This window comes from Condylostylus longicornis, unplaced genomic scaffold (assembly GCF_029603195.1).
Source record: "Condylostylus longicornis isolate FDR11 unplaced genomic scaffold, ASM2960319v2 ptg000094l, whole genome shotgun sequence".
NCBI classification, from domain to species: domain Eukaryota; kingdom Metazoa; phylum Arthropoda; class Insecta; order Diptera; family Dolichopodidae; genus Condylostylus; species Condylostylus longicornis.
Window position 1 is genome coordinate 715,818 of NW_026578062.1, and position 20,703 is coordinate 736,520.

The 20,703-nt window shown below is 30.9% G+C and overlaps 1 protein-coding gene across 1 annotated transcript in view; it reads right to left on the minus strand.

The window, feature by feature from the left end:
- LOC129613885 (SCY1-like protein 2) overlaps nucleotides 1–20,703 on the minus strand; it is a 125,508-nt gene that overhangs the window by 62,895 nt on the left and 41,910 nt on the right. The window contains exon 4 of the mRNA XM_055528193.1: nucleotides 10,417–10,570. Coding sequence (XP_055384168.1) covers nucleotides 10,417–10,570 — 154 coding nt within the window. The remainder of the gene's footprint in view (nucleotides 1–10,416; nucleotides 10,571–20,703) is intronic.

Consider the following 20,703-nt stretch of genomic DNA (forward strand, 5'->3'; position numbering starts at 1 on the left):
ATTAAAATATTAATTTTTAAGGAAGATGATTGATTATTGCTCTTTATATGGGTAAAAATCTAAATTTGGCTTGAAAAAAGGCCTGATATATCCCAAAAGTTGATCAATCCGTGACATAGCCAAAAAAACTTACATATAAAATTTCATGAAAATCGGTTCAGCCAAATTTGAGATACACGCGTGCCACAGACAGACAGACAGATGGAGTTTACTGACGGTTCCTTACTATGGAGAACTGTGCTCCCAAATGATAAATGTGAAAACTCGATTTGCAAAATTGGTTGCAATCACATAACCTAACTTACTGTATGCAATGCCGTTCGTAAAAACGGACGAATTTCGATAGTAATGAAGTAAATCTTTGTGCCTGTTTAGTAGACGAATTGAAAAGACTCTACTTTTATTCACACAAAAGGAAATTTATTAAATAATTAAGTCGTTTAAATTAAGTAAAATTACACGTTCTAATCGCATAACTGGTGAGATAATAAGAGAATTATTGAGAAAGGCATTAACACCTTTAAAACAATTTGTAAATGCCATAATGTTCTTAACATAATGGAAAGCAGTAAAAGTTATTATGATAAAAAGATGGGAAAACCCTTGAATGATGCAAAGTTAAACGGCCCAACATTTTTGCTACCAATGATATCAAAATATATTGAAAAGTGGTTCTTAAGAAGCCTGATTTCTGCTCCATTTTTTATTAAGAAATTAGTCCCAATTCATGGAGTTGTATTTCAATTGAATTTATATAAAATTAAATTTCCGAATTAAACAGAATCAGTTAATGGGAAAATAAATGGAAAATAAAAGAAAATTAAATTAAAAATATAGGGTGGGTTATCAGTAACAATATCTCAGAAATGATATAAGTTTGCTTTAAGTGCTCTATACTCCCGAGAGGTATTTTTCACTTTGAAAACACTATTTTGATCTTATACGATGTCGTTTTAAAATATTTTAGAACCGAAATAATTTTTTCGAGACTGATATTAAATGTATTTCACATTCCATTGCCTAGACCCCTTTTGAATTTCAACTTTTGCATTTTAATCAAGGATATTTTTTATCGACAAGATTTTTAAATTTATAATTAAATTATTCTTCAAAAACGTAGTTGTGGATACAATGTGAGTTCAGGAAATTTTCAGATATACGCACATCCTGTATATGGTGTATGAGCTCTAAACTAATAAGGTTAGTTTATTTAATTTTATATTATTCCAAGGTATTTTTAGTTGTTCTAAGTGAAAATAGCAAAAATACCAAATTGAAAAATGAATTTAAGTCAGTAAATCTGATTTGCATGGAGATTTAAGTATACTCTTCTAATATTAGTCATAGAGAACATGCAAAACGTGAACATTTTTCTACATTCCAGTTTTTTGGATGGGGCATTTTTACTTTTCAGTTTTTAAGAAAAATATACTGAATATTACAAAATATATGAAAATTTTCAAGTAGGTACAAAAATCAAATACATAGTAAAATTTTAATTTCAGATTTGAACGAATATTCTTTTTAAAAAACTGAAAAATAGATTCTAATTCTAATAATATTTCTCTTAAAAAAATTTAAAACGTTTTTATTAATGCCATATATCAGATCATCAAGCTGAAATTATTTGCCGAAATTTTGAATCGGAAAAAATTACAATTCTTAATGTTTCATGTTCAAGTATCCCGATTGATATATTTCGTATTTTTTTTTTTGTGAAATTTTTGAGTATTCTTTATGATTCTCATTTTATTTAGCATCTAGATTATAATAATTACTTTTTTGCTTTTTTTTCAATTTCTTTTTAAACTCAATTTCAAATTCAAAAATTTTACTTTTGATAAAAGTCGTTACTTCAATATCACAGCTTTTATAATTTCGGAGATATAACCAAATAACTTTTGAAGTTGTATGGCAGCTACCCGAACCAGTACTCCGATCATATTCAATTTAAATAGGGTTCTGGCATTTACTATCATTATCTGGCATTTAAATCATTCGTGAAAATTTGGTGAACTTGGCTCAATTAGTTTTTGAGTTATCGTTGGAACGGATGGACGGACGGGCAGACGGACAGACGGACAGATGAAGCTAAATCGACTCAGAATTCGGCGCTGATTCAAAACATACCCTTGAGTCTACATCTCAGACCATTATTTCTTAGCGTTACAAACAGTAAGGCAAATATAGTATTCCCTTCGAACATACGTTGGTACGAGTATAAAGAGGGTTGCTATTATCCCATATAATCCGGATCCTTTTTTTGGAACCTATGTGCAAATCTCATGTTTTCAACTTTAAGATTTAATTTTTTAGAAGTGAATCAGCAAAGAAGTCGGTGTTGTACAGCATAAGAGTACATAAGGTGTTGTACATTTGGAATTATATTTGTATATTTATATTATATTTTTAATGACTGGGGGGACAGAAGTTGGCATGGGTCCTAATCAGTCTCACATTTTCCTAACATGTGAAGCTGAAAATGCTAGGAAATGCCCTCTGAAAACATCAGCTCTGCCAACAAATCCAACTCTTACCTCCTAGAAGGTAGGTAACATAGTTATCTGCCGGGTGTCTCCTGGGCAACTTACTTAGTAAGGCTGACGAGAGTGGGTGAAAGCGAGTACTCGGCGCTTAATCCGGGTTTCATTGGTTAGGAAGTGGGCGAGCGGTAAATCCAGAAGCGTCTGACCTAGAATAGGCGGCCCCCTGGTCTGCGTCTAATCCCTGAGGGACGGCAGTTTTTGAATCCTGGCAGTAGGTATAAAATGCAGAATTTGATGGTAATTCAACTACGTTGGAGAATCCACCCTCTTCGGAGGTCGGCTCTACGGATTCTGGACAGAGCCATTTATTGCATTTGATTGATCCGTTCAGGAGGAACGCGAAAACCCGGCGTTCACCACCTACATCTGATGTGCGGATTTTAGAAAAGAATAAAAATATAGAAGGTGGACTACCGAACATTCAAACTCCACAGACCAATAAAGATATAAACATGAGTAAAGCTCAAGCCAAAAAAAGTGATGATCAGAATGCTGACATACATAAAAGGATTAGCCAACTAGAACAGCTCTGTGTGGCTTTGAAAAACGAGGTTCTTTAACTGAGGGCTGAGAATGAGAAGCTAAAGAAAGAGAAACATGGGCAAATTACAAACAATATGTCTAATGGGAGTAGTCATAAAGAAAAGGACGCTGCACCACAAGCAAAGCAGGTGAGGTCAATCTTGGGCGCCTACTCAACAGATGAGGAAGAACTCGCCAGAGAAACAGATTGGATCCTAAAGCAAAAGAGGACCAGTAAAAAACGAAAAGCGGAATCGTCTCCGGAAGTGGTTCAGGTGACGATCAACCCTGAGAAAGCGGATGTTCCTGATTCTAAAAGTCGAGGCAATGTCACGAAAAACTCTAAACCGCCTCCAGTAGTCATAAGTAATGTGGTTGACTATAATCAAATAGAGTCAACATTGAAAAATAAGGACATCAATTATAAGGTTAAAATGATGAATAACAATCAATTTAAGCTTATTGTAAATTCCGAAATGGACTACAGGAATTTTACCAGAGCCATGAATGGATCTGGATTAGAATGGCATATCTATGAAAACAAGCAGGCCAGACCAATAAATGTCATGGTAAGAGGTCTTCACCCAGTTGTAAACTGGAAGATATAAGGGAAGACCTAAGTTCTAGGGGTTACAAGATCTTAGATGTAATCAATAAAATTAAAAAAATGAAAGAAAATGGGAAAAACATTATGGTACCTCTACCGCTGTTTATGTTAACATTCTCAAATGAAGAAGAAATGAAAAAAATTTATGAAATCGATTACATAAACAGGATGAAAGTTAGGATAGAGGCACTTCGAAAGGATAGGACCATTCCGCAGTGTAAAAGGTGTCAAAGGTATGGGCATACACAAAAATTTTGCTAGACTGAACCGAAATGTGTAGGCAGGCACTTAACATCAGATTGTAGTAAGTGTAAGAGTACTGCAGCAAAGTGTTCCAATTGCTTGGAGGCCCACCTAGCAAACTATAGGGGATGCCTTGCAGCTAAGGAACTGCAAAAATGTAGAAATAAGAACAGCAACAACAACTTGAAGAATTCTGAACGGCTACCGAGGAAATTCGCCACGAGAATAGGCTCAAAAGATGTAACATATAGGGACGTTCTTCAAACGAAAACTGATGACGGTGGCACGAGCAATAAAGCAAGGGCCAGTGACGTGAATGTTTTGTATAAAATGCAAAATATGATGCAGAACATGCTAGATATGATGGACAAAATCTCTCAGAGATTGAGCATTTTAGAGAGCGAAGGGAAAAAATCGAATACAAAAAACCTGGTAAATGATGGCACGAGGTAATTTTAAAACATTGCAACATGGAATTGCAATGGTATTGCAAATAAAAAGGACATGCTTGAAGTTTTTCTGCATACACAGAATATAGACGTGTGCCTCGTAACTGAAACACATATGACCTTAAGAAGCAGGATTCGGTTTCCAGGTTATAGAATTTACAACTCGAACAATCCTGGAAATATAGCGAAGGGCTGAGCGGCGATAATAATAAAAGAAAATGTGGTGCAATAATAAAAGAAAATGTTTCAAGGCGTTCTGACAGACCAAGGAGATAGATTTATATTGGGGAGTGACTTTAACGCCAAGCACACTGATTGGAGTTCAAGGCATACTTCAACTAGAGGAAGAGAACTTAGGACAGCAATTGGCGGCACGGGGTGCCTTTTTCATTCTACTGCGAAGCCAACGTATTGGCCAACCGATGTTAATAAGTATCCAGATTTAATAGATTTCTTCATAACGAAACGGATTGCGAAAAATTTTATCGAGGTACATGATAACTGCGATCTTAACTCCGATCATTCGGTGCTTATTCCTGTACTTAAGGAAAATATAGTTATGAAAAGAGCGAAGCCTGCGCTAACAAATGGAACTACAGATTGGTCAAGATTTCGCTTAGAGATTGAACGATAAATAGATCTAAGGAAAAGAATAAGAACGACCCAGCACATTGATGAGGAGGCCGAAAACTTTACTAAAATGATTCAAAATGCGGCTTGGAGTAGTTCCAAAATTAACGTTATTAGGAGGGGGGGCATTAACTATCCCCCACATATACTAGCGAAAGTAAAACGAAGCAGGCGGGCGAGAAAAAAGTGGCAGCAAACGCGTGATCTTGCTGATAAAACCAGATATAATCGCGAAGCGCAGCAACTAAGACGCTGTATTAGAATATACAAAGAGGATTCGGTTGCTGATTATGTTCAAAATTTGTCGACGTGTGAGAAAACCAATTACTCACTGAAACAACAAAGAAAATGAAGCAACCTATCAAACATCTCACTCCTATTAAAAACAAAGATTAGCCGACATATTCTGCCCGCATGACAGCCGGAGCGTGTATAAAAATGAGGAATCTGCTTTTGTTAGGGATAGCGATATTTTGAAAGAATTACCCAAAAGGGGTATAACGATGCTTACGCGCCTATATAAATGCGTGTATAAGGTTCAATTACGTGCCTGAAATTTGGAAAGTTGCGGAGATAATCATGCTGCACAAACCTGGGAAACTAGACAGGGCGACTTCTTATAGACCAATCTCATTGTTGCCTATTACTTCAAAACTGCTAGAGAAACTTTTATTGAGAAGACTTCAGCCTATAATTGAAAGCAAAAGGTTAATCCCGAATCATCAATTTGGTTTTCGCCGGAACCACTCAACCATAGATCAGATTCATAGAATAACTGACCTAATCACTGGAAGAAAAAGCAGTATGTTCTATCATATTTTTGGACGTAGCCCAGACCTTCGATAAGGTTTGGCATTGTGGATTAATAAAAAAACTTAAGCGATTACTACCAAGGCAGTATGTTGACCTGCTCGAATCGAAGACGAGTACTCTTCGCTTAGGGATATCAAGTCGGGGGAGTATACTGGGCCCGATATTATACTTGCTATACACGTGTGATATTCTTGAATCGGAATGAGTGACAACAGCTACATTTGCTGATGATACATCAGTTATCGCAATTGGACGAAATGAAAATGAATCTACACAAAAATTGCAAAGGCCAGTGATGAGATCTCAAAATGGACTAGAAAATGGAATATAAAACTTAACGAGGTGAAATCAGTACATGTAAGTTTCACTAATAGCAAAATTGACAATTCATTTTCGGTTCAAATAAATAGCGTCTTAATTCCGTCCGCAAACACGGCGAAGTATTTGGGAATGACGTTGGACGCGAAGCTCAGATGGAAGGAGCACATAAAGAAAAAGAGATCTCAACTAGAGGAGGAATACAGAAAGTTTGAATGGCTTTTGGGGAGGCGTTCTAAATTGACAATATACAACAAAGTTTTGATATATAATCAAATATTTAAGCCTGTCTGGGCTTACGGTATTCAGTTGTGGGGCTGCGCTGCGCAGACTCATATCCAATCTATACAAATATTTTGAAATAGAGTATTACGGGATATTGTAAACGCCCCTTGGTATGTCCGTAATGCCGATATACACAGGGATCTCACGATCCTAAATGTCACAGACGAAATTAAAAAGCAAGCAGCCAATCATAAAATGAGTTTATCCAATCATGTCAACATTGAGGCGGCTCGATTGGTTGACAATCAAAACTTTGTTAGGAGACTTAAACGTACGAGACCTCTCGAGTTAGTTTAAGGCTTTTTATCTGGAACAATGAGTACTTAGTACACTATTGTGCCAGATCAAAAACTTGTAAATAATCAAAAAAGTTAGAGCAAAATTAATGGTTAGTCGTTCCGACTAGTTTTATAGTTTATTTTGAGGAGGGTGTTTTTTAGTGGATTAAAGTTTCACACTACTGCTTTTCGTCTGGCAGTGTCTTTCGAGATTTTTCACCCCTCCTCTCGGTAAAAAAAAAAAAAAGAAATATTTTTAATGAAGATACGGCAAAGTACATCACAACTCATTACGGTTTTATACTGCCTTCAATGGTGTAAAACAAACCTTCATTTGTTCTCATTATATATACTTATTTATGTACATACCTAATTTTTATATTTATGTACCTATTAATACCCAATAGGTCTATCAAGCCGCCAAAACTAAGCAGGAACTATTTTCCGAATCAACAAACACAATGCTTAATGTTTTTTATTCCGATATATTCCGAATTCCGATTCAAATATTTTTTTTGTTTTTGTATTCAATTTTTGAGTAATTTTAATTTCTTAATACCGTCCTAGTTAGCATAAGCAAAGCCCATATATAATTAAATATATGGGTCTTTGGTACAAGGCAGTAATGAAAGTTTTAAAGTATCAAACTAAGTTTTCTGAGTGAACCAAATCAGAGCTGAGAGTACCACTTTATCGATCTGCTCAGTATGTTATACATTATAGCATTATAACAAGTCCATGCATGTACATACATACATATATAATACATGTAGTCATAAAAACGTTATTGTTAGGCAATTCCTATTTTCTTCAGTTTAGTTAAGTTGTTGCTAAGTTAAAGTTTAGTTAAGTTTACTTAAGTTATGTTTTAAAAATATCTGCGAATCTGAATTAAAACTTAGGGCTGTGCTAAAATTGGGGAAAACACTCATGTTGCGGCACTTAGAAAATTAACTTTTTCTTTTTAAATGAAATGTTACAATTTCAAATTTTTTGAACTTTAAAGTCATGTGATTCCCATATCTAAACAGATTTTAACTAATGTAGATATTCACAAGAAAGCCCTTATTCTGAGATTTCTAAATCACGCGCCTGTCTTACATAAGCAAAATTTTTGTTTGGAACTAGTTGTAATATCTAAACGGTTTTCAATATACTGCGATTTTTACGAATTTTCACGAAATTTAAAAATGGCATTTTTTAAATATTTATCGCAGTGGAACGATAAGCATTTTTCAAATTTTGCAAACACAGGGATATACTGGCTGGCTTCTTCTACCGCGGTATACTATATTTGAAGTTTAAAAAAACAAAATGACCGTTAAAATTTTCCGTTATCTAAAATCCGTTTTTCCCAAATTTTTTTTGTCGTTTTTTTCTAGACCCCAAGATGTGGAAGTCTGAAATTTAATTTTTTCTTAACTCAGGCAATTAACCCTTAAAATCGAGCTTTATGTTAACACCTCTATAAATTTACTTTTGCTTTATTTCAAAGGTAGCATAAATCGTTCATCTTAAATGTATGCAATCTTTGAAATAGTTTCATATATAAAGTAATTTTAATAGTATAGTAGGAATACCTTGCATAGATTGTTTTGAAAAGCAGTATTTCCACTTGTTCAAGGTTCATAGAATTTTTATATTACAAATCATTGATTTGATCCAACTTTATTTGCTTCCCATCCGAAAAAAATTGAAGTTGAAACCAGTAATTGAAAGGCCTTGTTATAAGTTAGTAGTTATTAAAATATTTATTTACTTTTAATATTTTGTAAAAAGAAAGGGTAAACTTAGAGAGAAGGTATAAAAAATTTTGGGAAATTTATCAAAAAGGATATGTTTTATTTGAGAAAATGCCGTTTTTAAAGTTTCACTAACATGATAGCAAAATAATGAAAAATTTCTTGACCAGCCTTACAAAATACTACAAAATAAATTTTCTCAAAAGAACTGAACATTTACATATACATATGTACCTATATACTTATATGTATTTACATACCTTTGAAAAAAAATAATATATTATGTATATAATTACCATATACATAAATATGTATATTAAAAGTTTGAAAGTTGAAAAATTGGGGCAAGAATTAAATCTAACAAAACTATCTGAAAAAATTATCTGGTCTTATACAACTTTATTGCATAGGACTGAGTTTTAGGATTTTTAAAACAAAACATGCTCTACGAAATATGGAAAATTCTTCCTTTTTTTTATGTAATGACTTTTTTCAAAACGATCTTGTAAAGGCTAATCAAATCTTACGTGCGTCCAGAAAAATTCTAATGAGCGAAATTAATTATTAAATAAAAATAAGCTATTAAATTTACTAAGATTAATTGCTTCAAATGAATCGATTCAGTAAAAAGAGAATTTTTCGACACAAAATGCCTATTGTAAGTACTTATGTAAGCAATTAACCCGAGTACTTTATTTCTTTTGCATGTATATGTATATACAAATATGTATATTTTATAAATAAAAATAATTTTTTGCAAGCTCCTGATGGTTATACTAAGGTCTGATATGTGTTTCATACATTTATTTTTGGATTTTACATCTTCCAAGAAACATAGTTACTTTTCTTTAAGCGAAAACCAACTTTAAGCTTGACTTAAAGTTAACTTAAAATAATTTATTTTAAAATACATGTAAGACTAACACTAATTTGGAAGAAAAGTTTTCAAATGCGCTCGTTTTATGTGTAATTTTAACTTTTTTTGAAAAAAAGTGCTTATTAGTTTCACTCTGTTCGTTCGTCCGTCCGTCTGTCCGTGTGTCTGTTTACAAAACTTCTACACCCTTGAAGATAGAAAGCTGAAATTTAATACGTACATAGACCTTTACTAGAAATTTATTTCTGTAGAACAAAATTTTTAACTGTCTCCCCCTCTCTAGAAACTGTACCCCCCAAATCCCTTAAAATGGCCTTTTTTAAATATTTGTTGCAATGAAACCATAAGCATTTTTCAAATTTTGCAAACTCAGAAAGGCAGCGTGGTGAACAAAATGGTCGTTCAAATTTACCGTTATCTAAAGTCCTTTTTTTCCAAATTTTTGATGTCGTTTTTCTTCTAGACCCCAGCCTGTAGAAGCTTAAAATTTGGGGCTTTTAGACACTAATAAGTGCTTCATTTCGTTAGAGGACAATTTTTTTCCATATCCACCCCCTATCAAGTTATCGCCTCTTGAAATTTCTAAAATTTGAATTTTTGACACCTTATATTTCCTAAACCGCAAGCTTTTTCAAATTTCTATAAACGCAAAAAGCTAACGGTAAGTTCCATGACATTAAAAAATATAATTATTTTTTTTAACTCACACAATTAAACGTTAAAATCGAGCATCATGTCAACCCTACTTTATATTAAATTTTGCTTTATTTCAAAGACCGCATATATGCATCATCCTAAATATACATCCTAAGTATATATAGACTGTATTTAGAAGCAGAATTTTCACTTGTTGAAGGGAAAAGTGCTAAAATACAAACCATTGGTTTGACCCAACTTTATTTGCTTTAAATTCAATTCAATTAATTGTTGTTGATATTTTCAATTAAAAAATCCTCATTATTATTTTTTCTCTTTCGTTAAAGAATTCCAAAAACGTTTAGCTTAAAATTAATTAGTCCATAATCCGTCAAGCTTAATTGATCATTTTAGAAGTTTTTATGTTTGAAAAATTATAAATCGTAAAATGTACAAAAATCATGTCTTACCTGCACCTGAATGGTATTGCTTTCGAGTGCGTTAAAAAGCAATGGCAAAATATCCGTTTTAATATCGTCTTGCGACGTCTTTTCTAATATCACATGAAGATTTTCTAAAATTGTCACTGAGGCTTGAATAGACTTTGGAGAGGCAAAGACAGTTCTACAAAATATATATATAAGTTTCTTGTAATAAATTTAGCAAAATTTACAGAATTAAATGCAAGATTTTTTCACAACATTGAAGAAATTGGAAATTGTTATATGTACGCATTATATTTAACACAGTGACACATAATAAATATTTAGGCTAATGTTTTGCCACAATCGTATAGAATGAAATTACGTTTGAACCTATATGTCTTTAATTAGAAAAGAAAGATAGATAGTGAAAATTAAAGAAGTATCTACTGTGATAAAGAAAGAGTATACATAAATTATTCTCAGAAACGTTTTGTTAATGAATTTTATATATAAGTATATATATTATTTTAAAAAGTTTGAGTATCTAATTAAAAATAATCATGATAAAATATGTTTTTATTTAGTGCCAACATGTATAATTTTGATGATATAAAAAAAATTATAGCTATGTATGATTTTTTGGACGTATGTAATTAAAAATAAAAAAAAAACGTGCATATACATGTGCTTATAATTTTGAACTCAAATTCACAACAAAATTAATTCTTTTAAAGTGACATATACAAGTTTTTCTTCTTCTCACAAGTTACACTTTACGAACAAATTTGGAAGGTCTAAGTATTAAGTTTGCTGTCATTTAATTAATGTAGAAGATTTCAAGCTTTAATAAGTTTACACACTATTTTAGGATTTTAGATAAATTTTACATTAATTTTTAACATAATTAAATCGAACAAATTAATGAAAATAAAAATGAACAACAGTAATGTTTATGAAATGAATACCTTTTGTCAAAAAAATTCAAGTTTTTAATAATAAATCTAAAAATTAGCTGCTAGTAATTTTCTGAAGGCGCCTCTTTGAAACTCTTGAATCGGTTATTAAAAATGAGCTTAGCAAATGCCCTTACGGCGAGTTTCTTTTGACGTCACTTAATTTCCGGTCATCAAAATACATGACGTGCTAGAAAAATTGCATATGGATCGTAATATTTTTACGCAAAGTAGAAATAATTTTTATTTTTATTTTATAATATAAACACATTTCAATGCATCTTATAGTCACACGGGTTATAATTTGTTCAATTATATAGATAAACTATGGTTAAAATGGATATAATGCATAGCAATTTCGAAAATAATAAATATAAATACATCTATATGTATATGTACATATATATGTTATAAATTTAATGAAGTGAAACTAAAAACGTAAATGAAATAAAGCTACCAAGTAAATATTAATTATCTTAAAAAGGTAATTATAAATATTGTTTAGGTACTCATATATTACTTTTTATACTAAAATATATATCACATTAATATTATAATGTAATATTAATCTGAAAATATATATAAAGTAATATTAAAATATGAAATAAAGTGTATACTTTTGAGAAACACTTTCATTTTTGAAAACGACACTATTTTAGCTTATTCAGAAATGTTTTTACCGACCGTATTGTGTATACAATAGATAGGTTATGTGATGGCAACAAATTTTGCATATCGAGTTTTTGATGGGAATACACTTCTCCATAGTAGAGAAGTGTAGATATACTATTTTTAGCAACCTGTCGGTCTGTCTGTTTGTCGGTCCGTCGGTCTGTCGTTCTGCTGGTCTGTCGGTCTGTGTGTGCACGCGTTTATCTCAAGTTCAGGTGGACTGATTTTGATGAAATTTTATGTATAAGTTTATTTCGACCGTGGCACGGATTGATCAACTTGTGAGGTATATTGGGCTTCGGAAACTGCACTTTTTAGCGTGCTTGTTTTACATTTTTGACCATTTTGAAGAAAATATTTAACCGGTTTGCTTGAAATTTCATATATAAGACTCGCTGGGCCGTCCGCGAAACTTCCTAACTTTTGGAAGAAATCAGGTATCAGCAACTGGACGTTTACTACGGGTTAAATATACATTTTTGCGTATATAAAGAGAAATAATCAACCGATTTCATTAAAATTTAATATTTAAATTTTTCGTACCAAAACAATTAACATATAAATTATTTGGAAAGATTAGGGCTCGAAAACTGATCTACGGGCCGATTTTACATTCTACGGAACGAATTGATGGAATTTCTTGAAATTTGATTTTTGAGTTCTGGTTGTTACCGATACTAACTGGCGAGCATTTCAGGGAATTCGGATAGCACAAAGTGAAACTTTACAAAGAGCCAAATTGACATTTTTCTAGGTAAGTTAACTATAAGCTGTCCTAAAAATTGGAAAGAAGTATTTAACAGATATTTTTATAATATTCTGTAGCACGTTTACTTAAGTAGACAATACACATTGCGGTCGGTTATGTGCTGACGACATCAGATTTTTTTACTAGATAGCCTATTTATTAATTGATAATTTATCTTCCTAAATGGCTTGAAAGTACAACTAATTTGAAAACATTATATTTCTAAAACTGCTTTGAATTATATTCAAAATAAAAATAAAGTGGTAAGAAATACATTTATTTCAAAATTAGCTATAAGGTGTCGTGATTTCAGATATATGTACATATAGCTTGTGTCCGTTTTGATTATAAAAAGATATCTAATTCGGATAATATTTTTCTCAGTATATGCAAACATACAATTACTAATATGTCACCACAAGAGCAAATCTTATTTGATGTATCCTGTAATATTCTGTTCTTATGCCATAAATATTGCAAACACCGTAAGAGTTTTTATTTTAATATTACAATTTTCATTTCAAAATAATCTTAAATATTTTTGGCTAGTTGTGAAAATACTCTACCTGATAGATGTTTTTTTTTTCAATTTTATTTATTATTAATTTCAGATAATTTTACAAAAACAGTGTAAATTATGTATAAGAAATTAATTTTTTACAACACTATTATTATGATAGATTAATTCAAAATTTATTTAAATATTTTAACAATTATGTATTTATTTATTTATTTATGTTTAGCTCAAACATTTTACATAACTTAAAATTAAAGAATGAATATACAGATACATATTTTTTTAGACAGAACAAATTTTTAACTTAAAAATTAAATTTAAAAATTATACAAAATAAAACTTATTAGTAATAATATTGTATTCTTATAATTATTTTTATTATTATTAAATTAAATTGGTTACTTAATTTCTAAATTTCTAATATAATTTTTAAGCTTATCTTTAAATAACTCTAAATTTCTACAATTTTTGATTTCTATTGGAAGAGATGCCTAATTGCACTACATTTTAAATTATAATGTTTTTTGGCTGTCCTGGCTCTGGGAATTTCTATATTTCTGCTATATCTAGTATATAATGGTCATGCATATTTTCCCTATGTTGCAATGATAGTTTTGATTTGACATTATTATTTATGGTTATTTTGCACAAATCCCTAGTACGAGTCCTGGGGTTAAGTTTGAATAACGTTTTTAGGGTTTTATTTATAACAATACCAACCTGATTTACTTGAAATTTTGTACTATGACTCCAACTACATATATTATATCTAATTCTTGACATGATATGACCATTGTAAACAGGTTTAGCCGCCTCTTTCGGAATACCACCCGCATTTTTGACAGCTATACTAATAGGGACTGTTTTTTTCTTTAAATATTCAGTATGTTGTTCCCAATTTAGATTTTCATCAATGTACATACCCAAATATTTGGTATCGAGTACTTTTTGAATAATGTTATTCCTTATCTTGACGATTATGTTGTCATATTTTTTATTTTGCGTTTTAAATATAATATAGTTTGTTTTATTTGCGTTTATGCATAGCTCATTATTATCCAGCCAGCTGCATAAGGTTTCCAAATCTTTATTCAATATCTGTTCTAATTCGATCATTGTTAAATTTTCATTCATAATTCGATCATTAGCTTTTGCAATTAAGTTGGTATCATCGGCATATATATTGTAATCTGATGTAATGTTATTTTTCGGAAAATTCCTTATATATACCAAATAAAGAAGTGGACCCAGCATTGAACCTTGTGGAACACCTGTTTTTATTACTTATTCGTCGCTTATCACTTCCTTACTTTTTACACATTGTGTTCTATTAGTTAGATGCCATGTATCCCCGTTATTTCTAAAAAATCGATTAATCTCGAATGGTTAACTACATCAAACGCTTTCCTTAAATCAATAAACACTGCACCAACATAAAAACCATCATCTAAAGCATCATATACTTGATCAAGAGTTGCTGCAATTGCTGACTCTGTTCCATTTTTTTCCAAAAAACCGTGTTGGTTTTTATCAAAGCCAATGGTTTGTGTTATGAAATTTCTGATCCTTTCGTTAATAGCCTTCTCAAATATTTTGGATATGGAGTTTAAAATTGAAATAGGTCTCTAATTGCCACATTCTTCCTTTGATCCAGATTTATGAATTGGAACAATATAGGCTCTTTTTAGAGATTCAGGAAAAACTCCTTCCAAAAAGCATTTGTTTATTATATTTGAAATAGGTCCTTTTATTATATCAACCAATTCCTGAAGATCTTTTACTGTTACTTTATCTAAACATGGTGCTGCATTTTTGTTTAAGTTCATAATTATTTTGTAAATTTCATGTTCTGTAACCGGAGTTAGAAACAAGGTCTTATTATTATGAATATTTTGTGCATTTACGTTTGTAGCTGCAGTTTTCAAGATTTGAGCTACCATAGATTCACCTATATTATTGAAGTATTTATTTAAGCACTCTGCTGTGTCATTTTCATTATTAGTTTTCATGCCATTTTCTCTAACAATGTTAGCAATACTTTTCGTTTTTTCATCAGTCATATTCCTAATTGTATTATTTATTACTTTCCACAGTTTCCTAGAATCACTTCCTGCTTAATCAACATTCACAATAATGTGTTTGTTTTGTGCTTCTTTAATTAGTTTTGTTACTTTTTTTTTAATTAATATATTTTAATCTCTTTTCAGAATTGTTCGGGTCTTTTTAATGTGCATTATAAATAAAGTTGGGTCAAACCAATGGTTTGTATTGTAGCACTTTTCCCTTCAGCAAGTGAAAATTCTGCTTTTAAATACAGTCTATGTATACCTATCAAACTATTAAAATTATTTTCATTCATATACAAAACTATTTCTAGAATTGCATATATTTAGGATGACGCATATATGCAGTGTTTGAAATAAAGCAAAAATTAATATAAAAAGGGGTTAACATAATGCTCGATTTTAAGGTTTAATTATGTGAGTTAAGAAAAATAATTATATTTTTTAATTTCATGGAATTTACCGTTAGCTTTTTATGTTTATAGAAATTTGAAAAAGCTTGCGGTTTCGGAAATATAAGGTGTCAAAAATTCAAATTTTACAAATTTCAAGAGGCCATAACTTGAGAGGGGAAGGAGATGGAAAAAAATTTTCTTCTAACGAAATGAACTATTTGTTAATGTCTAAAAGCCCATAAAATTTCAAGCTTCTACAGGCTGGGGTCTAGAAAATAAACGACATCAAAAATTTGGAAAAAACGGACTTTAGATAACGGTCAATTTGAGCGGCCATTTTGTTTTTCTAAAGTTAACCTTTAGTATACCCCGCTAGGGGAAGTAAGCCACTGCCTTTCTGCGTTTGCAAAATTTGAAAAATCCTTATGGTTTCATTGCACTAAATATTTAAAGAATGGCATTTTTAGGGTTTTGGGGGGGTATAACTTCTAAAGGGGGGGAGATAGGTAAAAATTTTGTTCCACGAAAATAAGTTTCTAGTAAAAATCTATGTACGTACAAAATTTCAGCTTTCTATCTTCAAGGGTGTAGAAGTTTTGTAAACAGACACACGGACGGACGGACGGACGGACGGACGGACGGACGGACGGACGGACGGACGGACGGACGGACGGACGGACGGACGGACGGACGGACGGACGGACGGACAGAGTGAAACTAATAAGCACTTTTTTTTCAAAAATTTTTTGGAAAAGTGCTAAAAAAAATACATTCTAATTTTTAATTTTTCACATAAAAATATTGTCATCCAACTATTTTTTCTCGTTCTGATAGTTATCACTTTTGTACACTCTTCTTTTGATTCTTGAATTGCTCTAATTAATGTCTCAATATCTATTTCATTCAAATTTTCAATTTTACTTTTCACTAAACTACATAGCTTGGAGTAATCGGTTTTATTAATAGTACAATTTTTCATAGGTATTTTTATCACATTGATTGCTTTTAGTGAAACCACGGCTAATTGATGATCTGATAGAGGGTTGTTTTCTATCGAAAAACCAATATTATATTTTTCACTTATATTTGTGATAATGTGGTCAATCAGAGTGCTTGATTGAGAGGTAATCCTTGTACTTTGAATGGTATTGACGATATAATATCCAGAAGTAGCAATCATGTCTTCGTACTTGATAAGTTTGAATTGTCAAATAGATTTATGTTAGTATCAGCAAAAAATATATGATTTGAATTATTTAGAAGTTTGTTTTCTAAATATTCAATAAGTAAGTTATTATCTTCAGCTGGAGCTTTGTAAAACACACCAATTCTTAGCTTAGGTTGTGAATTAAGAATTTCAATACCTGTGAAGTATTTATTGTTAATTCAATAGCTGTGAAGTCTCTTTGATTACTTCATTAAACTAAATATTATTTTTAACAAAACTGCTGTACCTCAACCTCGTTTTCCATTTCTACAGTTATACACTGCATTAAATTCCGGAATGTTATACGTAAACACTTCATTTTCATAAATCCACACCTCTGTTAGGACTACTATATCAATGTTGTTCAAGTCTGTAATCAATGCTTCTAATTCTACGATTTTAGTTCTAATGCTGTATATATTTAAATATAAAATTTTTATGTCGCCTATTTTAATTATATTTTTGGACACTTAATCATAACGGTGTACGAGTCATATATTTTTGCCAATTTTGTCTAACTTTTTGCAGATACTCTATATCCATTTTTAATGTATCGTCTATATGCTTTAAGATCCTTTGTAACGTTTTCCTTAGATATTCCTATTCTTTCATGGTATTTGTAATATAGCTTACATAATTCCTCATAATTAGATGGTAACGCCTCTTGATCAAGTAGAAGTATGAAGTTAATTTTCGTCATACCATCATAACTAACATCATCATTATTATAAAAATATGATAGAAATAATCTCACATTATCATATGATCTATGTTCTCTAAATCTTGAAAGAGCATACATTTCATCACCACTTTCTATTGCTTTTTTGGTTAACTTAACAATTGGCGGAGCTATTGGATCCACAAACGTTTTTTTAGTCTTTTGACATTCTTGATTTAAAGTTTCTCGTTTGCCCCAGTTTGAATATTTAATTGCATGTGTCAATTTTACTATTGGCGGTTCTATTGGATCTATTAACGTTTTCTTGCTGACTGCAAAATTTAAAGAAGTGTTATTTGAGTTTCTATTACTTTCATTTGACGCTGTGGTTATAGCATTTATAGGATTTGCTAAATTTTTATTTTCTTTAAATAAAGTTTCAATCTTTTGCCAATTAGTATATTTTGAACAGCTACTGATTTGAAACGTTTTGCTATTGCAAATTTTATTCCTAAAATTACTCTTATGAGACCATAGTTTTGGTAATATTTTTAATATATTATTGCACTTTTTCTTTTTTTTATTTTTTTCTTTATGTGTTTCAATGACTTTTATTGTGCTACTATCATTTGTACTGTTCTTATTATCGTCGCCCATAATACTGCGGTCGTTTAATAATTCTTTGGTAGTAAAACTTATTTTTAATTTATTATCGGTAAACTTCTTTACATGGGAATCAATGGTAGTGTTGGTCTAAACCTGAGTTGTTTGCAGTAATTGCTAGTAGCCAGCTTCCTTTTCAATAGCGCTAAGTTTATTCTAGTAGACAGGGCAAAGTTTGCTTAAGGTTTCATGGTTTTCATCTAATTTTAAATTCAACCTTTTATTTGCCATAATACAATTGATGCATTTTTTCATTTCGTCTTTTTTGCACTCTTTGGTTCTATTGGGTTCTAAACATTTAAGGCACGCTTCATAATTTTTTCACTCGTTAGCTTTGTGATTAAAGCCCTTGCACTTGAGACAGCGAAGTACTTGCACAACGTCGAAAACCTTGCAGCGCTCTCAACCAATTAACACTTTTTCTTTTTCTAATGCTTTAGGAAATGTTTCCTTGTCGATTTCTATAATAGCATTATACCTTTCCTCTCCATATTTTTTTAATTCATTCATTTTTATAAACTTCATTCAATCACTTCTTTGATTTTACTCTTTTCTTGGTTATTTTCTGCTATAACAATTATAATCCCATTCTTCCTATTTTCAATGTTCTTGACTTTGAAATCAACCTTCTTGTTTAGATCCATTCGCGTACTGTTACAATTTTGTTTATTAACGGGTTTAATAACCAGTGGAATGGTGGATTTCATTTCTGGTATGATTTTGCTTACACTCGCGGTTTGTTTTACGATATCGGAGAATGAAGTATTCTGACCTACATTAATTTTTTTGTTTTCGTTATTATTAAATTTTTTTATTTCAGTGCACAGCTCATCACTTTTCGTTAATGTATTGCTCATTACAGTATTTAATTTTTCACTGTCTTTCTTGAGTAATTTGCAACTTTTTCCAATTCTTTTTGTTGATCACATTTAATATTTTCTTTACGTTCATAATACCTGTTCTCAATTGCTTGCAATAATTTTTTGAGTTCCAACTCATTCTTTTAGCGCATTTTCAAACTCATTTTTGTATTCACTTAAGGAATTATTATTTTTCTTTACCAAGCTATCAATCTTTTGAAGCACCATCTACGTTTTGTATATACAAAACACAATCATCACATATGTATTTAATGTTTCTATTAGAGTCTAAGAGGTTGCTTGAGGCTTGATCAATTCCCGAACTTTTTGAACCGCTATGAAATATTTTACTGCATACGCCGGCGCATCCAATTTTTCGCATCTTATTTTTGTTCTGCACTTATGGCACTCAGCCATGTCCTACTATTTGTAGGTTCAACTATAATTTTATGAACCGAAAACAGTACTCGTATTACTTATATTCACTTCATATGTTTCAAAAAATTTTTTGTTTTTTTTTTTTTCTTTTTATTTCTTTCAGTAGCACTATGTATAAAGAACTTAAAGTCTCTTGCTTTTTATAAACAAATCGTAGAATACTATAATGAATTATTTTTCAAAATAAAATCGATAATTTCTTGTTTATCCGTAATTTCAAATAAATATAACATTATACGAACGCATCTGACAATCAACTTATATAAGAGTTTTCATATAAGAGCTACAATTTTTAATCTCAAAAATTTATTATTTTGAGATTTTCCAATACCGAATTGTAAAAAATGAAAACGAATTTTAAATAAGAAATTATAATTAAAATATTTATTGTAATGAAACTAATACACATTCGAGCCCAATTATGTTTAAAGGACGGTGCGAATATTTCCACTAAAATTTAATAGAAATTTTGCAATCCAATAAGTGATAATTAGAGTGGCAAATTTCGAAAGCCCATCAACCCGAAAGAGCAGGTTTATTTTCATTAGCACAAGTTGGACGTTTGCAAACGAAACAGAATCACAGCAGGCAAAAACGTATTTACGTTGCATCTAAAAATCTTAATTGCAACCTTCTTAACTACCACTGCCTCCATTAGTATTAGGCCGCCACAAAAAAAAAACAATTTTACGATCTACTTCAATCGGGCTAATTTTGGTATATTTCGTATGTTTTTTCTCAATTTATTTTCAAGTATGATTATTTTTCGCTTTAAAAAAAAACTATTGAACAAAAGTTGGACCTCCTCGTTCGACATTTATTTACTCCTTTTTAAGTTATTCTAATTTCAATCTTAGAAATATTTTTTGCATAATTATGAACCTTCTATTACTAAATATTATACCTTTATAGATTTATAACGTCTTAAAATCAACTGTTTATTGTTCTTCGTTATGTAAACAGTTAAATTATATTGGTTATATTATAGCCATATAAATACATATTTACTAGGCCACGCAGCGGAAATTATTTTCAAAGGATTCCAAATTCCTATTAAAATTCTTTTTTCTTTTTTTGTTAAATTTCCCAGAAAATTAATTGTAATGTTACAAGCTTTAAAAAGTTTACACAATATTTTAGGATTTTAGAAAAATTTTA